General features: G+C 42.7%; 1 protein-coding gene across 1 annotated transcript; it reads right to left on the bottom strand.

Moving 5' to 3' along the window:
- Window positions 1-357: 357 nt before the first annotated feature.
- Window positions 358-11608, bottom strand: LOC311111308 (transcription factor E2F4-like). The gene is made up of 10 exons (XM_084154029.1): window positions 11365-11608; window positions 10383-10799; window positions 8261-8370; window positions 8014-8171; window positions 7664-7776; window positions 7309-7576; window positions 7054-7176; window positions 2438-2485; window positions 2220-2264; window positions 358-2120 (listed from the first exon to the last, which is right to left on the bottom strand). The coding sequence occupies exons 2-10, from the start codon at window positions 10524-10526 to the stop codon at window positions 2005-2007; spliced, it is 1125 nt and encodes a 374-aa protein (XP_084010155.1). The 5' UTR covers window positions 10527-10799; window positions 11365-11608; the 3' UTR covers window positions 358-2004.
- Between the last annotated feature and the right edge of the window lie 6366 nt (window positions 11609-17974).

Genomic DNA, 17974 nt, shown 5'->3' with positions numbered 1-17974 from the left:
TTTGACAATTTTTCTGTCCTGCTAAGCATTCAAAATGTAACGAGTACTTTTGGGTGTCAGAGAAAATGTATGGACCAAAAGTACATTATTTTCTTTAGGAATGTAATGAAGTAAAAGTTGTCCCAAAAAACTACTTAAGTTGTACTTTAAATAATTTTTACTTAAGTACTTTACACCACTGAACTCCAAAGTATCCTTGACCCAATCTAAATTGCCTCAGCCTGTTTGAAAGATACTGGCCACTTGCCAGCCACATGCCATGCCAGCCACTTAACATAATATTATGCTCCTCATGGTGTCAACTAAGTAGACAAAGGTGTGCCTGTTGTGTGATGCAATAAAAGAAAGACAAAATTCAAAAAGGTTTTAATATAATCTTTTAAATTCATACCGGTAATCAGGAGTGACCGCCCATTTCTAAAACAAATATTCTCTGAGCCTCACTTAGCGTATAAAAACATAGGCAGGTTTACTCAGTGGATTTGTGGCTGCATGCTGAGGTTGTTTGCACATAGGATAACAAAGACTGGTGCATGTATGTCAATCTGCAACTTATACATTGTAGAATTGGAGGAGATAGGGGTTACAATTAGTATATTCCTGATATAGAAAAATAAACACATTTATGTATACAACCAACATATCACCTGTAGAATAGTTCAGCCTTTCTATTTAACTTTTCCTCTCCCACAACAAGCTACAAAACAGGAGCTTGATACAAGACGTGCACGCACGCACACACACACACACACACGTCCCATTTCACAGACTCTGACCAAAAATATACGTCCCCGAACAGATAGGCCGGGGTGACAAAAATTCCCAGACCGATTTCTGGTTCCAGTTCACCCCTGATGTGAACTCATGAGAACTTACTCATCAGAACATGAGCAGGTTACAAACAGAAATATGCAATACAACCAAACAATACAAATGAAACAGCAGATTTGACACTACATTAGAAAAATATTCACTACTGAACTTCCTGAACAAACACATATCATCATAGTTGAATCTGGATAAGGATGTCAAAACACAGAGACAGACAAAATATATATGTACTGTTCCTTGACAGTGTCAGTTCAGTATAAAAATACACCAAAATAAAGAGCATTTTACAATAGAATTCAGAGTTGAGACTTGTGAAAATTACAAATAAAAAACCTCTCCCCATGCTCACACACACACATACACTTTGAGGGAGAAACAGACAAGATATAAAATGCACCAGCAACTGAAGAGAACTGTAAGCCTCATCAATAGTATCAATAGATTAGGACTGGTAAAGGCTTTTAATGGATTTACATGTTGTTGTCAGTATATTGTGGTGTTGTGGCTGGTGTTGTGGCTGGTCTTGTGTGCCTGAGGAGAGACTATGGTGCGGCAGGTGAGGGAGCTGATCTTCTCTTCCTGCTGTGACTCTAGCACCACTATGTGGGCACTGGAGTAGCTGCACTCCTCACATGTACAGCTCATTGCAGCTCCTCACAGCACCTATCCCTCCCTACCCCTAGGTCTACAATATGGTAATAGCTCTACCTATCCAACAGTTTCAGATGTACATAAGTGCCTAGGTGTAGTGGTTGATTTTGCCTTGAGCATCCCATTCATTTCCTTTCCTCAACCCAAGCCATCTTTACTCGCTCCAAATGTAGCACAACTCAACTTTTAAAAACACATCCACTGCCGCTTCAGTAGCACAGATCCAAAAATATATTCCACAACATCATTAAAGCCTATAAGCCAGTAAGGGAGGGCTGCTCTCCAGGATAAGTTGCATCACCTAAATTACTTCCTGTTCAGACATCAACGAAGGGGACGCGACAAAAATAAAGAGTATGAAAATTATCAAAAACTGTTCATCAATTCAGCTTCTACTACAAGACTCCAAAAATAGACCACTTCATCTGTTTGTTAGTCCTCAAAGAATTGTTTTAAAAAAGTGTTATTTTCTTTCTTTAAAAAGGCCTCTTCATGTGAGCCTGATTACCCATGGTTCATAGGTCAAAGGTTGAGGATGGGGATGTCGAAGAGGTCGCAGAGGCCCTCGCTCTCATCCAGGTTATAGATGTAGTCATGGTCCCCCGGGGGAGGAGAGAGGCGGAGGAGTGGAGAGAACACTGGCAGAGAGAGTGGGAGAGAGTGGGATATATACATGAATAACTGGAATCATCTAGTCAAAGTAAAGGTGGTTATAACATCATCCGTTTTAGACTCACCTTCTGAAGCCATAAGTTCCTCTAGTAGATCTGCACTCACCATCTCTACAGAGAGAGAGAGGGGGGGGGGGGTGAGAGAGTGTCTGCTGTACACATAAAGACACGGTTTATCATTAACTTAATTACCTGAAATACAATGCAAGGGTCTGTTTGGATACATTTAAATAACGTTTAAGACACGATACACATGCACACACACATGCAGTCACAAACAGTACCTTTAGCGGGGTCAAACATGTCAGAAAAGTATTTGGGGAAATCCAGCACTGAAAAACACAAGGCACAATATGAACACCATACAAGCACACGAGAGGTTGTTTTTATAAGGTAGAGCCCTTTCACACACCGTTTTCCTGTGTACATTTATTAAACAAGCAAAAATAAAACAGCTTGCACACACACACACACACACATTTCTATAGCAGGCAGGCATTGTACATCATTTGTTGCCACACAGATGCTTCCTGTGTTACAGTGCATTGGGCATAGCCAGGGTTTTAATGTAAAAAAAACAGTGGTCGGAAGTGTGTGCTTACTAAACAGATAAACAATGTACGTTACGTGTGTGTTTGTGAGAGACCGTTGGAGTACTAGCCCAGTGCCAAGGTTTATCTCCCTCCATCACATTGCTGCTTATGGTTGGGCGATGTCAACCATTGTCCTATCGTGATTAAGTACCCATAAAACATTGTGATGTACGATGGTATCGTCCCCTATTGGCCAACCCCACAATTTAATTAATGTTTATTTTTTTTTAAGGTTAAACAAATATTATTTTTTTTTAATCTGCAAAAAAGGACCTCTAGCGAGCTCGCATGCTACGGGAGGGACGAGAGGAATCATGACAAAATATATTTTGGAGCCCAATCTTTTTTAATAGTGTATTCCTCTCGGTTGGAGCTGTGGCACCAAAGAGGTGTGTGCCGGTATTAGGTCTGGGCGACATAGCCTAAAAATCATCTCGATTCTTTGATTTTTTACAAATGTTTTCTCAAAATAAGCTTTGTTGTACAATTAAAGGGCAAATAACACTGCATTTCAAACAGTCAGCAATAATCGAATGAATTCAGGGCTTGTGAAATTCTACCTAGGCTAAAAATAAGCCTTCCACAACCATAAGACCCACTAATAATATAATTGTATCTAAATAATTTAACATGCTTTTTTGCAATAATCACTGATCTGGCTTTCAAGTCAGTCTATGAAAATTGCCTTTTTGTTACAAATTTTACCAGAACCATGCATAATGCACATTCACTAATAATGACTAACTTCTTGTAGCAGGCATTATAGAACATTTACACAGGTCTCATAAACAAATTAGACAGCTAGCATAACAATATTTGACTAAAATGCTGCTAGCGGTACATGGTACCGCAATGCGCGTGTGACAAACTGAGCAGAATGAAATGTTCATTGATACTCCCGTTTTTAGTAGTGTCTGCTCTGCGCGCAATTTGAGGAGTTGAGACATAAAAAGGGTACCGTTAGAAAGTAAAATAATTACAGTAAAATAATGTCTCAAGGTATTTCGGTGTCCATATGACCGATTCTGTTGGACCAAACCTCAAATGCAAATAGCGAGTTGAAGCCCGCTTGTCAGAGAGGAAGAAGTGATCTCTCATCTTTGTTGTTGTGAGTGGCAGGGAGAGGGGCTTGGTGTGTATGTGTAAACAGAGAGGAAGAGGCGAAGTGAGAGGTTTGACAAATGTTGACAAATGTTTCACTCGCAAAAATCTGTCCAAAATAAACCCAATGCGTTTCTATGGGCTTATTTTGGACCTAAGCTTGTCACCTGCCATCCCACCTTTGGGACAATGACTCCCATTGTTAGGGAAGAGACATTAGTATCTTGTCATTATATATACAGTGGGGAGAACAAGTATTTGATAACCTGCAAAATCGGCAGTGTTTCTTACTTACAAAGCATATAGAGGTCTGTAATTTTTATCATAGGTACACTTCAACTGTGAGAGACGGAATCTAAAACAAAAATCCAGAAAATCACATTGTATGATTTTTAAGTAATTAAATTGGCATTTTATTGCATGACATAAGTGTTTGATACATCAGAAAAGCAGAACTTAATATTTGGTACAGAAACCTTTGTTTGCAATTACAGAGATCATACGTTTCCTGTAGGTCTTGACCAGGTTTGCACACACTGCAGCAGGGATTTTGGCCCACACCTCCATACAGACCTTCTCCAGATCCTTCAGGTTTCGGGGCTGTCGCTGGGCAATACGGACTTTCAGCTCCCTCCAAAGATTTTCTATTGGGTTCAGGTCTGGAGACTGGCTAGGCCACTCCAGGACCTTGAGGTGCTTTTTACGGAGCCACTCCTTAGTTGCCCTGGCTGTGTGTTTCGGGTCGTTGTCATGCTGGAAAACCCAGCCACGACCCATCTTCAATGCTCTTCCTGAGGGAAGGAGGTTGTTGGCCAAGATCTCGCGATACATTGCCCCATCCATCCTCCCCTCAATACGGTGCAGTCGTCCTGTCCCCTTTGCAGAAAAGCATCCCCAAAGAATGATGTTTCCACCTCCATGCTTCACAGTTGGGATGGTGTTCTTGGGGTTGTACTCATCATTCTTCTTCCTCCAAACACGGCGAGTGGAGTTTAGGCCAAAAAGCTCTATTTTTGTCTCATCAGACCACATGACCTTCTCCCATTCCTCCTCTGGATCATCCAGATGGTCATTGACAAACTTCAGACGGGCCTGGACATGCGCTGGCTTGAGCAGGGGAACCTTGCGTGCGCTGCAGGATTTTAATCCATGACGGCGTAGTGTGTTACTAATGATTTTCTTTGAGACTGTGGTCCCAGCTCTCTTCAGGTCATTGACCAGGTCCTGCCGTGTAGTTCTGGGCTGATCCCTCACCTTCCTCATGATCATTGATGCCCCACGAGGTGAGATCTTGCATGGAGCCCCAGACCGAGGGTGATTGACCGTCATCTTGAACTTCTTCCATTTTCTAATAATTACGCCAACAGTTGTTGCCTTCTCACCAAGTTGCTTGCCTATTGTCCTGTAGCAAATCCCAGCCTTGTGCAGGTCTACAATTTTATCCCTGATGTCCTTACACAGCTCTCTGGTTTTGGCCATTGTGGAGAGGTTGGAGTCTGTTTGATTGAGTGTGTGGACAGGTGTCTTTTATACAGGTAACGAGCTCAAACAGGTGCAGTTAATAGAGGTAATGAGTGGAGAACAGGAGGGCTTCTTAAAGAAAAACCAACAGGTCTGTGAGAGCCGGAATTCTTACTGTTTGGTAGGTGATCAAATACTTATGTCATGCAATAAAATGCAAATTAATTACTTAAAAATCATACAATGTGATTTTCTGGATTTTTGTTTTAGATTCCGTCTCTCACAGTTGAACTGTACCTATGATAAAAATTACAGACCTCTACATGCTTTGTAAGTAGGAAAACCTGCAAAATCGGCAGTGTATCAAATACTTGTTCTCCCCACTGTAGATCTCTGGTGTAAATGGGAAGGTGCACACAGCACAGAAGGAGCGAAGGAGACGGGACCAAAAAGACAACAAAAGGACATAAACACTATTCTGAGATACAGGCATTTGGAATATCGCGCAAAAACATAAATTAGAAATTCGATATATCGCCCTGCCCTAGTCTGTGTGCCGAAGCACAAGTGACAGTCAAGGATCCTAGCTGGCTGTACGTCCTGTGATGGGTTGTAAATCATCAAGGGCCGGCTGCAGAGCATGCAACTCTGCTGTCCTCAGAACTGGATAATTATTCAATGATTCACATTTGTACCTAATCTTCCTCTCTTATTAGGCCTAGGCTTCTATACGTTGTATAGGTAGGTTGTAGCCTGCATTGCTAATAATAGGCTATGGAAATAGGCCAACTCTACACATCGTTTCTTTCATAAGCTTTGCTCAGCTGTAAGTTATTTTGACTTCTCATTTGATTTTTCCATCTTGTTATTGTTTGCTCAATTTCACTTATTGTTGCCTGTAATATTTGTCATTCAAAATAAAGCTGTGATAGAGAATTGCCTATAAACTACTTTTCACAAATGTTTCCATTTGAAAGCTGCAACTTTAGGATGTTAAACACTTCATTAGAATAGCCTATTTGGGAAATAGTCTTCATCATTTTAACTTCATGCTTTTGATAGGCTATTTTAATTAGTAGGATTTGGCTTTTAGCCGTTTGGTTCACAACGGCAAGGAGGAGAGTTGCATGCATCATTTGACAATAGACTAAGCTTTGTTCAGCTGTAAGGTTTGTTCAAACGACTCGTTGGATTTTTCTATCTTGCTTTTGTTTGTTCTACATCTCATTATTCAAAAACAAGCTACAACTTTGAGATAGCCTAGAACGCCGTTAGATCATGAAGTAGCACTGCGGGAGAAAGCCAGCATGCATAAAAACGTAAGTCATATTCATATCAAATGGAGAGAAGAGACAACATTTGGCTTTTAAAATAATTACACACCTGAGTGTCTGCGATAAAAAATAAAATAGGCTTCGGCTATAGGGCCCAGATCATCCAACATTGAGAGGAAAAAAATAACATTTTCTGACTGGACATTTTGCGGCACTTTGGTGAAAATCTTAGCTCTGTCTAAATTGTTCTCTTGCATTCTGTAAATTGTTTATAACATATTAATTGAAATAGGTTATGCAGTCAAGTTGAAATAGGCTATACATCATCTGTCGCATCACAATGTCGTCTCCGTCGACGCTGGCTGCCAATCATCTTCGATATCCGATACTATCGTAATATCGCCCAACCCGATTGCTGCTACCACACAACATGCACACGCGCACACACAGATAAACTGAATTCTAACTCACAGTCAGATGAATCGGATTTGATTGGTTCAAAGACAGTCGAGTTGTTGTCCAATGAAGCAGAAGACTGGAGGGACCGGGTATCCAATGGTGGTTGCTGATCAGGTTTTTCAGTGCTGGGGGTGTCTGGTCAGGAGAGGGAGAGAGAGGGAGTGAGCGAGAGAGAGAGTTATATGGACACAGAGGTGGACATGGGACAATTCAACGATATTGTATTGAGAGTTTAGCAGACCATGAGAGATATAACAGTGAGGTCACCTGATGGCTTAGCTGCTGTATTTGCTTTAGGCTTGCCGGTGGCCAGACTCTGGGTGGTCTTGACATATGTGTGGGTGGGTGTGTTAGTGGCAGTGGTTGTGTCAGCAGAGGCTGCAGCAGACTTGGCGTTCTGCAGCATTTCCTCAGGGGGTGGGACTGGCAGCACCATGGGGGTGGAGTTAACTGGGTCCTTGTTGATAAGCATTACATCAATGGGCCCAGAAGTGCTCTTCAGATGGATCTGATACCTCCTCTGACCGTTTTGCACCTAAAAGTGGAGACAAACACACACAGAAGACTGACACAGACTGACTAGGGGGAGGAGGAGGAGGAGGCAGAAACTAATCGAACTTACAGCTTCAGGTATGGGCACCTCCAGCTGCGTACCAGAGGGCGCACGCACCGCCAAGAGGGTATCATCTTTGAAGCAGCTGCAGATGTCCTCATGGTTAACATAGGCCAGAGTTGGTCAGAGTTAAGGTCAGACACGCACCTTTACACTTAACAGAGTATTATAACAGTGTTAACGCTGGCAAGTGTATCCTCTGCTATTGTACAGACAAGATGGAGCTGCAGCTCTTTTCAATACGTTTCTAATGGTGTGAACTGTGGACTGACATGGATACCTATGTAAGGTTAGGTTGGGGTAACAATTTAGATGTTGGTGTAGGTATGAGTATGTGGGTACATAGTAAGGATATGGACTATTGTGTGTGTCCTCGGTCACGTTCTTGATGCTTTGTTGGACCCACACCCTCTGCTGATCCAGCTCACTTTCCCTCATATCCAGATCTTCAAGCTCCGACTTCAGGTCAATCAGCCTGTCACCAATCTCCCTTGTGTTACAGCCTGGCCCAACTCCCCTTAGACAGAGAGTGTAGAGAAATGTAAGCACATACTGCGTGCATACCTACACACATACAAGCGCGCGAACATACACACACTTACTCACTTCCACTGAATACTGTTCTTGGACTTCTTCTCGATCAGGCCGATGCCCTCCAGCACATTGGTGATGTCATAGATGCGCCTCTTCTGTCTGACGGCCAGGGTGTCTGCTGCCTACAAGAGCAGGAAAAACAACATTACTCACAACGCAACTGTCAAAGGTCACCCTCTCTCATCAGGAGCAAAATAACTTAATGAATTATTTTAAAACGCAAGCACCCAAATGTCCCTACCAAGGCTATTCTCCTTAGGGGGGGGATGCATCATCCAGCGTGGGGTTAATAACAAATCACAAAGGTCAGAGTCTGTGAGACTGAGGCCTGTCAACCAATCACTGGATGGGTCATAGCCCTGGTAGCCAGTAATAGGAGAGGTCACAACCCTATGTGCCTATCAGAGGGGGGACTAAACAATGCGGACAATAATGACAGACCGTGACAAAGCCACCCGCTGAGCGATGAGACACGGCTTGTCTCTCTTTTACACACACTCTCTTTCAGTGTTTTACCCTCTCTTTTATTTCTCAAACTCCTTACTGACATTAACCTAGATAATGTAACAGTTTTACACTTAGTTTTATACTGTTTTATATTAGAGTTTAAGCTTCTATTTTATTTTAGAGTATAAATCATCACGATCGCAGTGCATGTGTAATTGCCAGCTTTTGTCCGATAAAAAAAATGAAATGCCGATAAATAAAATTGTTGCTGGTCAAATTGCCCGGGAGAAAAAGCCATCCCATTACAAAATAATAATTTTTATTCATTGATTGAAATATCAGTTGATGGAAATACATTTGACCGTCATGCTCATCGGTCTATAGGTTAAAGCTGCAATATGTAACTTTTTGGGCAACGCGACCAAATTCACATAGAAATGTGAGTTACAGATCTGTCATTCTCATTGAAAGCAAGTCTAAGAAGCGGTAGATCTGTTCTATGTGCGCTATTTCTATGCTTCCTGTTCTTAAGTTTCGTTTTTTCATCTTTTACTTTCAGTTTTGTACACCAGCTTCAAACTGCTGAAAATACAATATTTTTGGTTATGGAAAATATATATCACAGCGGTTTAGATGGTATAATGATTCTCTACACTATACTTGCTTGTTTTGTCACATAAATTGAAATTAGGCGAACTATTAGAATTTTTGCAACCAGGAAATGGTGGATCGATTTCTGCATCGTGCAGCTTTAATTTACAAAATTTAGGGGAATTAAATTGGGACGTGTGTATTTTCGTTAGTCGTCATGTATCTTATTACAGAGCCCATTTGGAGCGGAAGATCCCTTGTAAGACAGCGCTAGAGCTGCTGCTGCAGATCCTCAGCTCGTTGCTGCTGGAGTGTCATTGCGCAACAATTGTAAATGCAATCACGTGTTAAAAACTGTTTTGATGGCCATGATTAAAAATAGCAACTATTTTTTAATTTCTCAACTGGTAATTGAAGCATGCCTCCCATTCGCCATTTAAAGGGATACTTCGGGATTTTAGCAATGAGGCCCTTTATCTACTTCCCCAGAGTCAGATGAACTTGTGGATACCATTTTAATGTCTCTGCGTGCAGTTTGAAGGAATTTGATAACTAGTGCTAGCACAATTGGTAAATAGCGTTAGCATAATGAGTGGAAGTCTGTGGTATCTGCTAGCATGCTAGCAGATACCCATAGACTTCCAGTCATTGCGCTAACGCTAGTTAGCATTGGCTCGCGAAACTACCTCAAACGTCCTTCATACTGGACACAGAGACATAAAAATGGTATCCACGAGTTCATCTGATTCTGGGGAAGTAGATAATGGGCATCATTGCCGAAATCACGAAGTATCCCTTTAAGCATTACACAGTTAGTCTACACCTGTTGTTTACGAGGCATGTCACAAATGTTTCTAACGGAAACGCTGGTGTTTGTGTCTATGTCATATTCCACAGACTGCATCTCCTCGGAGTTTGTTGCACATCTGTTACAGCACTATGCAGCAATATCAATTTCAACCAAACCAGGCAGTCCTTAGACTTATATAGGTCATAAGATTGCAGACTTTGCGACGACACTAAAACATAAACAACCCATAGCTAATAATTCTCACAGTCAAGACAGTCAAAAGAGATGAAGCCCATCATCACTCACTACTTTGAGATCGAGCACCCCGTCTTTCGCTTCCTGCAGCAAAGTAACGAACTTCGTGGTGAGCAGTCCGAGGCTCCTCTCGTGTCTCAGAGACTGGGGAGCATCGGGACCTTCCAGCTCGGTTCGGCTCACCTCCAACTCCATAACCACTCTGAATTGGTTGGATGAGATAGTGAATGGGAGGTTTCCCTAAATGCTGTCGAGCACTGGGCCTATGCCCTCGACCGTCCTAGTCCTGTGCAACCGCAGGGAGAGTTGCAACCCTGGGAAAGCTGTGCCGACTACGGTGTCAGTGGTCGGTCCAGTTCGTCTCCCCGTGAGCCAGAACACAGTAAGCAGCCACCCAGCAATGAGGTCCTGTGCTCGAGCCGTTGGAGGCGGGCTGAAAGCTGGGATGATTTGAAGCGTAGGGAGCGTCTGCAAAGAGAGGACACCACGGGAAAGTGAGACGAAAAATACATACCTACTCACTGTACCATAACCTACTGTATGCATTGCACACGGATACGAAGCTACAGTAGAGTAGCTAGCTATATCTCTTACAGTTCCTACTCCAATTTGATTTGATCAGATTGTTTATGAGTGCAAAATACCTAGTTAGCAGGAAATGCAAGCCGGTTTCGATTAGACCTCCGCCACTGGATTGGCAACTTTGGCCAACCACCCAGTTACTTTAGCTAGCTACAGTAGTTAGAACAACAAGGTAACTAACTAGGTAGTTAACGTTAGGTATCTGATACCAGCTGAATGTTAACGTTAGCTAATGAATCAATACTGTACATTAGGTACATGCATATAACTATAACTAAAACAACGATGCTAGTGGCTAACCGGCTTCCATCAACTAAACGTTAGGTGGCAAGAGATAACTAACGTTAGCTAGCTAGCTAACCCGATTTGCAGCAGACTAGCTAGCTACAGTACAGTACCTAAATTAGCTATCTCCTCTCACAAACGTCGCGATGAATGGATGTGTACTTACCAATGAGTTAGTGAGTTATCATCAAGGCAATATTCCAACATTGGAATGCTGTTCAAATTGAGTTAGTTTCATCGATATATTGTATGAAGCAAGCAATATAACGTTAGCTAATCACTCAGGGCATTTATTTAACTAATATTCGAAAGGCTGTTTAGAAACTCTCTCCTACTGCATCTTTCATCCAACAGAATCAAGCATTTTTCTTCCTGTTCACGAATGCCTCGCGTACAGCGAATTTGACAGCGAACGAAGCAAGGAGCAGCGGGTCAGATCTTCATCTTAGCCAATGAAATCACGTTAGCGCTAAGGGAGCGTCGCACATAAAGGAGTGTCATGATACTGTGCAAAATGAAACGATATTGTAGTGTACACTGAGTGTACAAAACATTAAGGACAGCTGCTCTTTCCATGGCATAGACTGACCAGATGAATCCAGGTGAACGCTATAATCCCTTATTGATGTCACTCGTTAAATTCACTTAAATCAGTGTAGATGAAGGAGAGGAGACAGGTAAAAAAATTATTTTCAAGCCTTGAGACAATTGAAACATAGATTGTGTATGTGTGCCATTCAGAGCGTGAATGGTAGTAGGTGCCAGGCACACCGGTTTGTGTCAAGAACTGCAACGCTGCTGGCTTTTTCACGCTCAACTGTTTCCTGTGTGTATCAAGAATGGTCTACACTACCCAAATAACATCCAGCCAACTTGACACAACTGTGGGAAGCATTGGAGTCAACATGGGCCAGCATCCCTGTGTAATGCTTTAGACACCTTGTAGAGTCCATGCCCCGACAAATTGAGGCTGTTCTGAGGGCAAAGGGGGGGGGGGGGGGGGGGGCAGGGGGTACTCAATATTATATGTTTTGTACACTCAGTGTATATTGACCCAGTGTCTTGGATAAAATACGGTATTAGAATGTCTTTCAGAACTATGTCAAGATGACATTCACATTTCTGGGACAATGTAGAGAATGACCAATAACCCATTCACCCACAGACAAGATTAACAGTATACATCATTTTTACAAGTCAAGGACTCTTTTCCACAACTTTGCAAAGCCCCTATCCTCTATAAGTCACTCATGTGTAAGGAGATTCCCTAAAAACATGCCACTTCGATACAGCTACAACTTTTTCGTAGCAGGTCACTAGAATTAACGTAGCAGGTTAGAATAATTAGGTTAAGGTTAGGAAAAGGGTTAGGGTTAGCGAAAATGCTCTCCTAACATTCTACAAAAAAGTCACTTGTATTGAAGTGGTGGGTTTTTAGGGAGTCCCCATGTGTAAGATTGAAATGACCAGAAATCATGGGTACCAGAAATCTCCCCCCCAAAAATATTGTATTTTATTTCACCTTTATTTAACCAGGTAAATTCCCCACAAGGATAGTAAAACAAGGAAAATTCTCACTCGTGGGGACATTTCCCAGGTCCCCAAGAGAACAAAGCCTATTTTAGGCATAGGGGTTAGCTTTAGGATTGGGTTTATAATTAGGGTTAGGGTTGTGTGTCTGTGTATTTGTGTTTGTTTGTGTGTGTGTGTGTGTGTGTGTGTGTGTGTGTGTGTGTGTGTGGCAGTCTTGGCCTTGTACTTTAGACTGACAGTGTGGTCTTTGGATTGTAATGTAATTTGTGGATTCAAATGAAGTATTTAAAATGTGTGTGTTTTTGTGTCTGAATGTGTGTGTGAGTGTGCGCGTGCATGTGTGTGCTATACCTCTGCATCCTACCACTGGATCAGAGGCTAGAGGTGTGATGGTCAAACACAAAATGACAGCCTGACCTATTTCTGTCTACCGTGGTTATAAACCACAAAGAAGCCTTCCTAGGAGGCCCAGCCCATACAGAGAAGACTGGAGTGGGACATCCAATTGGGGTAGCATCCCCCTCACCCCAATTCAGCATGGAGGCCAAAATGTGGCAATGCTTCAAGATGCAGGGGCAGCACAATGAAATAATATGGTACTATTACCATGGTAGTATGGTATGGTACTATTTAGTTCACTTAACAGATTATTTTTATCCAAAGCGACATATAAATAACAGAGTTCATTAAAAAAAAAATTACCCACGTTGTTGACATAATATGGAACAGTTATGGTCAGAGTATTGGATCAAGCCAAGGTCGAAGTTATACCCTGGTCTGTGGGTCACATTGGAGAGACAACCCGTGATCCATTGGTTGTGTGTGTGGAAACGGGGTGCAATGGGGGTCAGGGACAGCCTTATGCTATGAATGCACAATGAACAACATGAAAGCCCAAGCCGCTGTGCTGTCCCTATCCAGTGTTGGGGGGGGGGGGGGGGGGCATTGTTTGACAGACAAAAGGCTAACGGTGCCCAGGACACCCCACAGTGCATGTGGCCCCCCAAGGGACAGAGGATGAGGGACTAGGGGTGAATAAGGGTATCTGGTGAGTACACCCAACCAGATGCCCCCACTTCTCCTTCCAAAACCAAAACTAGAATTTCCCACCTAACATCCCCATCCTAAAGAGACAACAGCACAAACAAAGAGGGCCTCTTCCTCGCAATAAAACAAGAATGAGCCGGAATATAAAGAAGGAGAAAAATTTGAGAGCGGGTATGAGGGAGGGGGTTGAAGGACTGAACGTGATTTCTATGATCTTGTAGGAGCTGATGATGGGTGACTAATATTCCAAGACAGAAGAACACAACACACCATTTGTCATACAAGACATGTCATACCTCCCCCCAATTCCGTTGAGATTTTTCCCAAATTGAGTTTCTCTGTTTTACTTTTCCTGGTTTCGGATTCAGTTATTAACTCTCAAAATTCCAATTATTTATAAAGAAACATCAAAATTAGATGTTCTGAGTCCATGTCAACGCATAAATAAAATCCCAAAAATTTTTAAACTAACACTTTTTTTTAAATGTGTGTGGTTCTCATTTAATTCCGCACCTAAGGCCTGATTCCGACCCCAGTTAAGCCATAAATAGAATGTTATTTATTTTGATGCACTTTTCCTCTATGCATATTCTGACCTTGAATTTAAGCATGAAAATAGCATGCTATTCACCCCACTTTTCTTTCAAGGTGGAGATCTAAGACATGGAGGCGTGGCGGACCAGTGTGTCTACAGATAAACATATTCTGATCTTGACTTAATTCCCTCATAATTCCACCACCTTTATGTGCAAGGAAACCATGAATAAGGTTGAGCGAACTGGCTAACTGGCTACACAAAGTGATAGACAAGCGTGCACCACACAGACAGGCATTCCCATGCCATTGCTTCTTCAGAAAGTTACAGGAAATACCAATCACTTATGTATTATTTTTATATCTTGTGAGAAACTGAATTCGTATTAATGTCGGGACCTACTTGATAGCCCGGTAAAGTGCCACCATGATTCACCCCCTTGCACAGTTATCACAATTTGTTGCTTGGATAACTACTCCACTCAAAAAGTTTTGTTCAACCACAGGTAAGTATAGACTATCAAGGCTGTGGGGGAGACCAGGACCGGGGTTGAGGTTGTCACACTCTTTACTCATGTGTATTATCAGGCACCAGTATATCTTACAATAATCTTTTCAACATTAATAGAAAGACCAAGGTCTTGGGTTGAAATGGGGACCATGTTTATCTTCCTTATTCAAACATGGAGTTATTAGCAGGGTTGGATGTCACACAGTATGGGGTTGGTTGTCACAATGTTTGCTAGTGGCTTATTCCTTTAGAAACTAAGCAATAGCCTATACCATACAGTCTTAGAAAAAGCCTTTCTTTGATCGAACAATATTCCTAACAAAATGCAGCATTTCATTCATCGAGAACAACATATGACGTTTTGATTACATTTGTGTGTGTGTATGCGTGTGTTTGCACGTGCATGTTTGCGTGTGTAGGTATGTGACAGAAAAAATATGTGTGTGAGAGAGAGACAAGGAAGGGAGCTCTTTATAGCACAAGCCCAGAATGGAGCTTGGGATATATTGTATACTGGCAACGGCAATGTCCACGAATAATGTAGTTATAATGGGTTAGATTGTAACAACCAACCCCCCAAATAGTTATAATGGAGTTGATAGTGACAACCAACCCCAAATGAGTGAATGAGGGAATGAGTGTTAAAGGTAGATTCAGCAATAAAAATAAATAAAGAGAGTCGCACACTCTATATACAAACTCCAAGTAATTTATTGGGTAAACCAGCAATGTTTCAGCATCACCGTGCCTTCTTCAGGGTAGACTCAGTGAAATGACGTAGCCACGAGCTGCACCGGAGATTTAAATGAGTGAGATGCCACACTTCGCTCTCACACAGTCACACACAGTATCTGCGCATGTGCATGGGTTCGCTTTACACTGTGTACAGTATGGAAGCCAAGGGACCAAAACAGCGAAGAAGTTGAGCCTCACACTTCAACGCTCTTAGTTGTTGCTGAAATTGACCCACTATGCTGTTTACTTTCTGCATCTATGTCACATCGCTGAGTCTACCTTTAATAATGCTGCATTCACAACCTCCTTCTTCTTCAGTGGGGTTTTAGGGAGGTCTACATCCTGAAAAGTTGTTTTGGGTTAGGGTTAGGCCTACTCAGGCCTACTCAGAAAACAAAAGGTGGAAATCCAAAACAGAAATGGGAAAACAAAAATGTATAACGCCCTCTAACGTCCGAAAACAGTATACAAAACTAAAAATACTCAGAGCCCTACAAAGATCCGGGGACCTGAGAGGATGCCAATGCTCCTGCCAGTACTTCATGCAGCCGTTCACCCTTTACATCCCTCACTCCCAAGAATCGTTCAGCTGCAGCTACGATGATAGTAATCCTTCCAAGTTCTTAACCACTCCTGTAGTGCAGTTTATCACCATAACAATAAATGCCCAAAAGTCCATATTTTTCACGATAAAGGTATCTGAATCCTGCACCTAGTTGCGTTCATAACCAAGTGGGAAGGTGGTTTTCGGCAGTTAAATGTAAGAGGCAATCTATTCATATGGTTTTTTAACACTATAATTTGTTTACAAGCATGATAGCTGTACTTTTAGTTTATGGTTGATGCAGCTTTTTGGCCAATCGCCATTTCTCAACGAGTTCAAAGGACGTGGATGCATCCAAATGGTATTCACGACTTCACAACTGGTAATTACCACCTTCCCACTTCGTTATGAACGCAGCATTAGGGACCTGAGCCAAGCCCCCCACACCTGAGAAGCATTGGGGTTAATGAGCTGCCCCTATACAAAGGCAGCCCTGAGACAATGTTCTGCAGATTCAAATCAGCAACAGGGGAGGACAGGTGCCACAGCCCCGCAGCATCCCAAGCCGCGTCCTCAGAGCATGTGCAGACCAGCTGGCTGGAGTGTTTATGGACATATTCAATCTCTCCCTATCCCAGTCTGTTGTCCCCACTTGCTTCAAGATATCCACCATTGTTCCTGTACCCAAAAAAGTGAAGGTAACTGAACTGAATGACTATCGCCCTTCTATCATCATGAAGTGCTTTGAGAGGCTAGTTAAGGATCATATCACCTCCACCTTACCCAACACCCTAGGCCCACTACAATTTGCATACCGCCCCAACAGATCCACAGACGACGCAATCGCCATTGTACTGCACACTGCCCTATCCCACCTGGACAAGAGGAATACCTATGTGAGAATGCTGTTCATCAACTACAGCTTAGCCTTCAACACCATAGTGCCCTCCAAGCTCATCACTAAGCTCAGGGCCCTGGCTCTGAACTCCTGCAACTGGGTCCTAGACTTCCTGACGGGCCGACCCCAGGTAGTGAAGGTAGGCAACAACACCTCCGCCACGCTGATCCTCAACACGGGGGCCCCACAGAGGTGCGTGCTCAGACCCCTCCTGTACTCCATGTTCACTCATGACTGCGTGGCTATGCACGTCTCCAACTCAATCATCAAGTTTGCTGACAACACAACAGTGGTAGGCCTGATTACCAACAACAACGGAGACAGCCTACAGGGAGGAAGTGAGAGCCCTGGTGGAGTGGTGCCAGGAAAATAACCTCTCCCTCAATGTCAACAAAATGAAAGAGCTGATCGTGGACTACAGTGGAGAGGGTCAAAAGCTTCAAATTCCTCAACATGCACATCACCGAGGACCTGAAATGGTCCCCGTACATCGACAGCGTGGTGAAGAAGGAGCAACAGCGCCTCTTCAACCTCAGGAGGCTGAAGAAATGTGTCTTGGCCCTAGGTCCGTCATTATGGTCGGGACTTAGGGGGCCTGGCCCGCCCTACCGTACCTCCTTGCCCGTCCAAATCAAATATTGAAATATAAGATTCACTTATAAAAATGAAGTGAAACTTCAAGAACCTTTCAAATGAGGGCCAGGTTGTCAGGATGGGTAATGTACTGTATACACATTAATTACAAGTAAGTACCCCTCAAGATACACTTCATTTGGTCCTCTGTAGCTCAGCTGGTAGAGCACGGCGCTTGTAACGCCAAGGTAGTGGGTTCGATCCCCGGGACCACCCATACACAAAAAATGTATGCACGCATGACTTTAAGTCGCTTTGGATAAAAGCGTCTGCTAAATGGCATATTATTATTATTATTATTATTATTATTATTTTAACTAGCAGAAACCTGTGAAACACCT

Source organism: Coregonus lavaretus (assembly GCF_964263955.1).
Source record: "Coregonus lavaretus genome assembly, chromosome: 37".
In the NCBI taxonomy this organism is placed as follows: Eukaryota; Metazoa; Chordata; class Actinopteri; order Salmoniformes; family Salmonidae; genus Coregonus; species Coregonus lavaretus.
The sequence above is the reverse complement of the archived record's forward strand: the minus strand, read 5'-3'. Positions and strand labels throughout refer to the sequence as shown.

Excerpts from the sequence above, each read along its gene's own strand:
- LOC311111308 (XM_084154029.1), bottom strand. The coding sequence starts at position 10,526 with ATGGAGTTGGAGGTGAGCCGAACCGAGCTGGAAGGTCCCGATGCTCCC. Across the intron at positions 8,371-10,382 it reads GGGTGCTCGATCTCAAAGTA|GCAGCAGACACCCTGGCCGT; the intron begins GTGAGTGATGAT and ends CTGCTCTTGTAG. Across the intron at positions 2,486-7,053 it reads CAAATCCGATTCATCTGACT|TGCTGGATTTCCCCAAATAC; the intron begins GTGAGTTAGAAT and ends TGTGTTTTTCAG.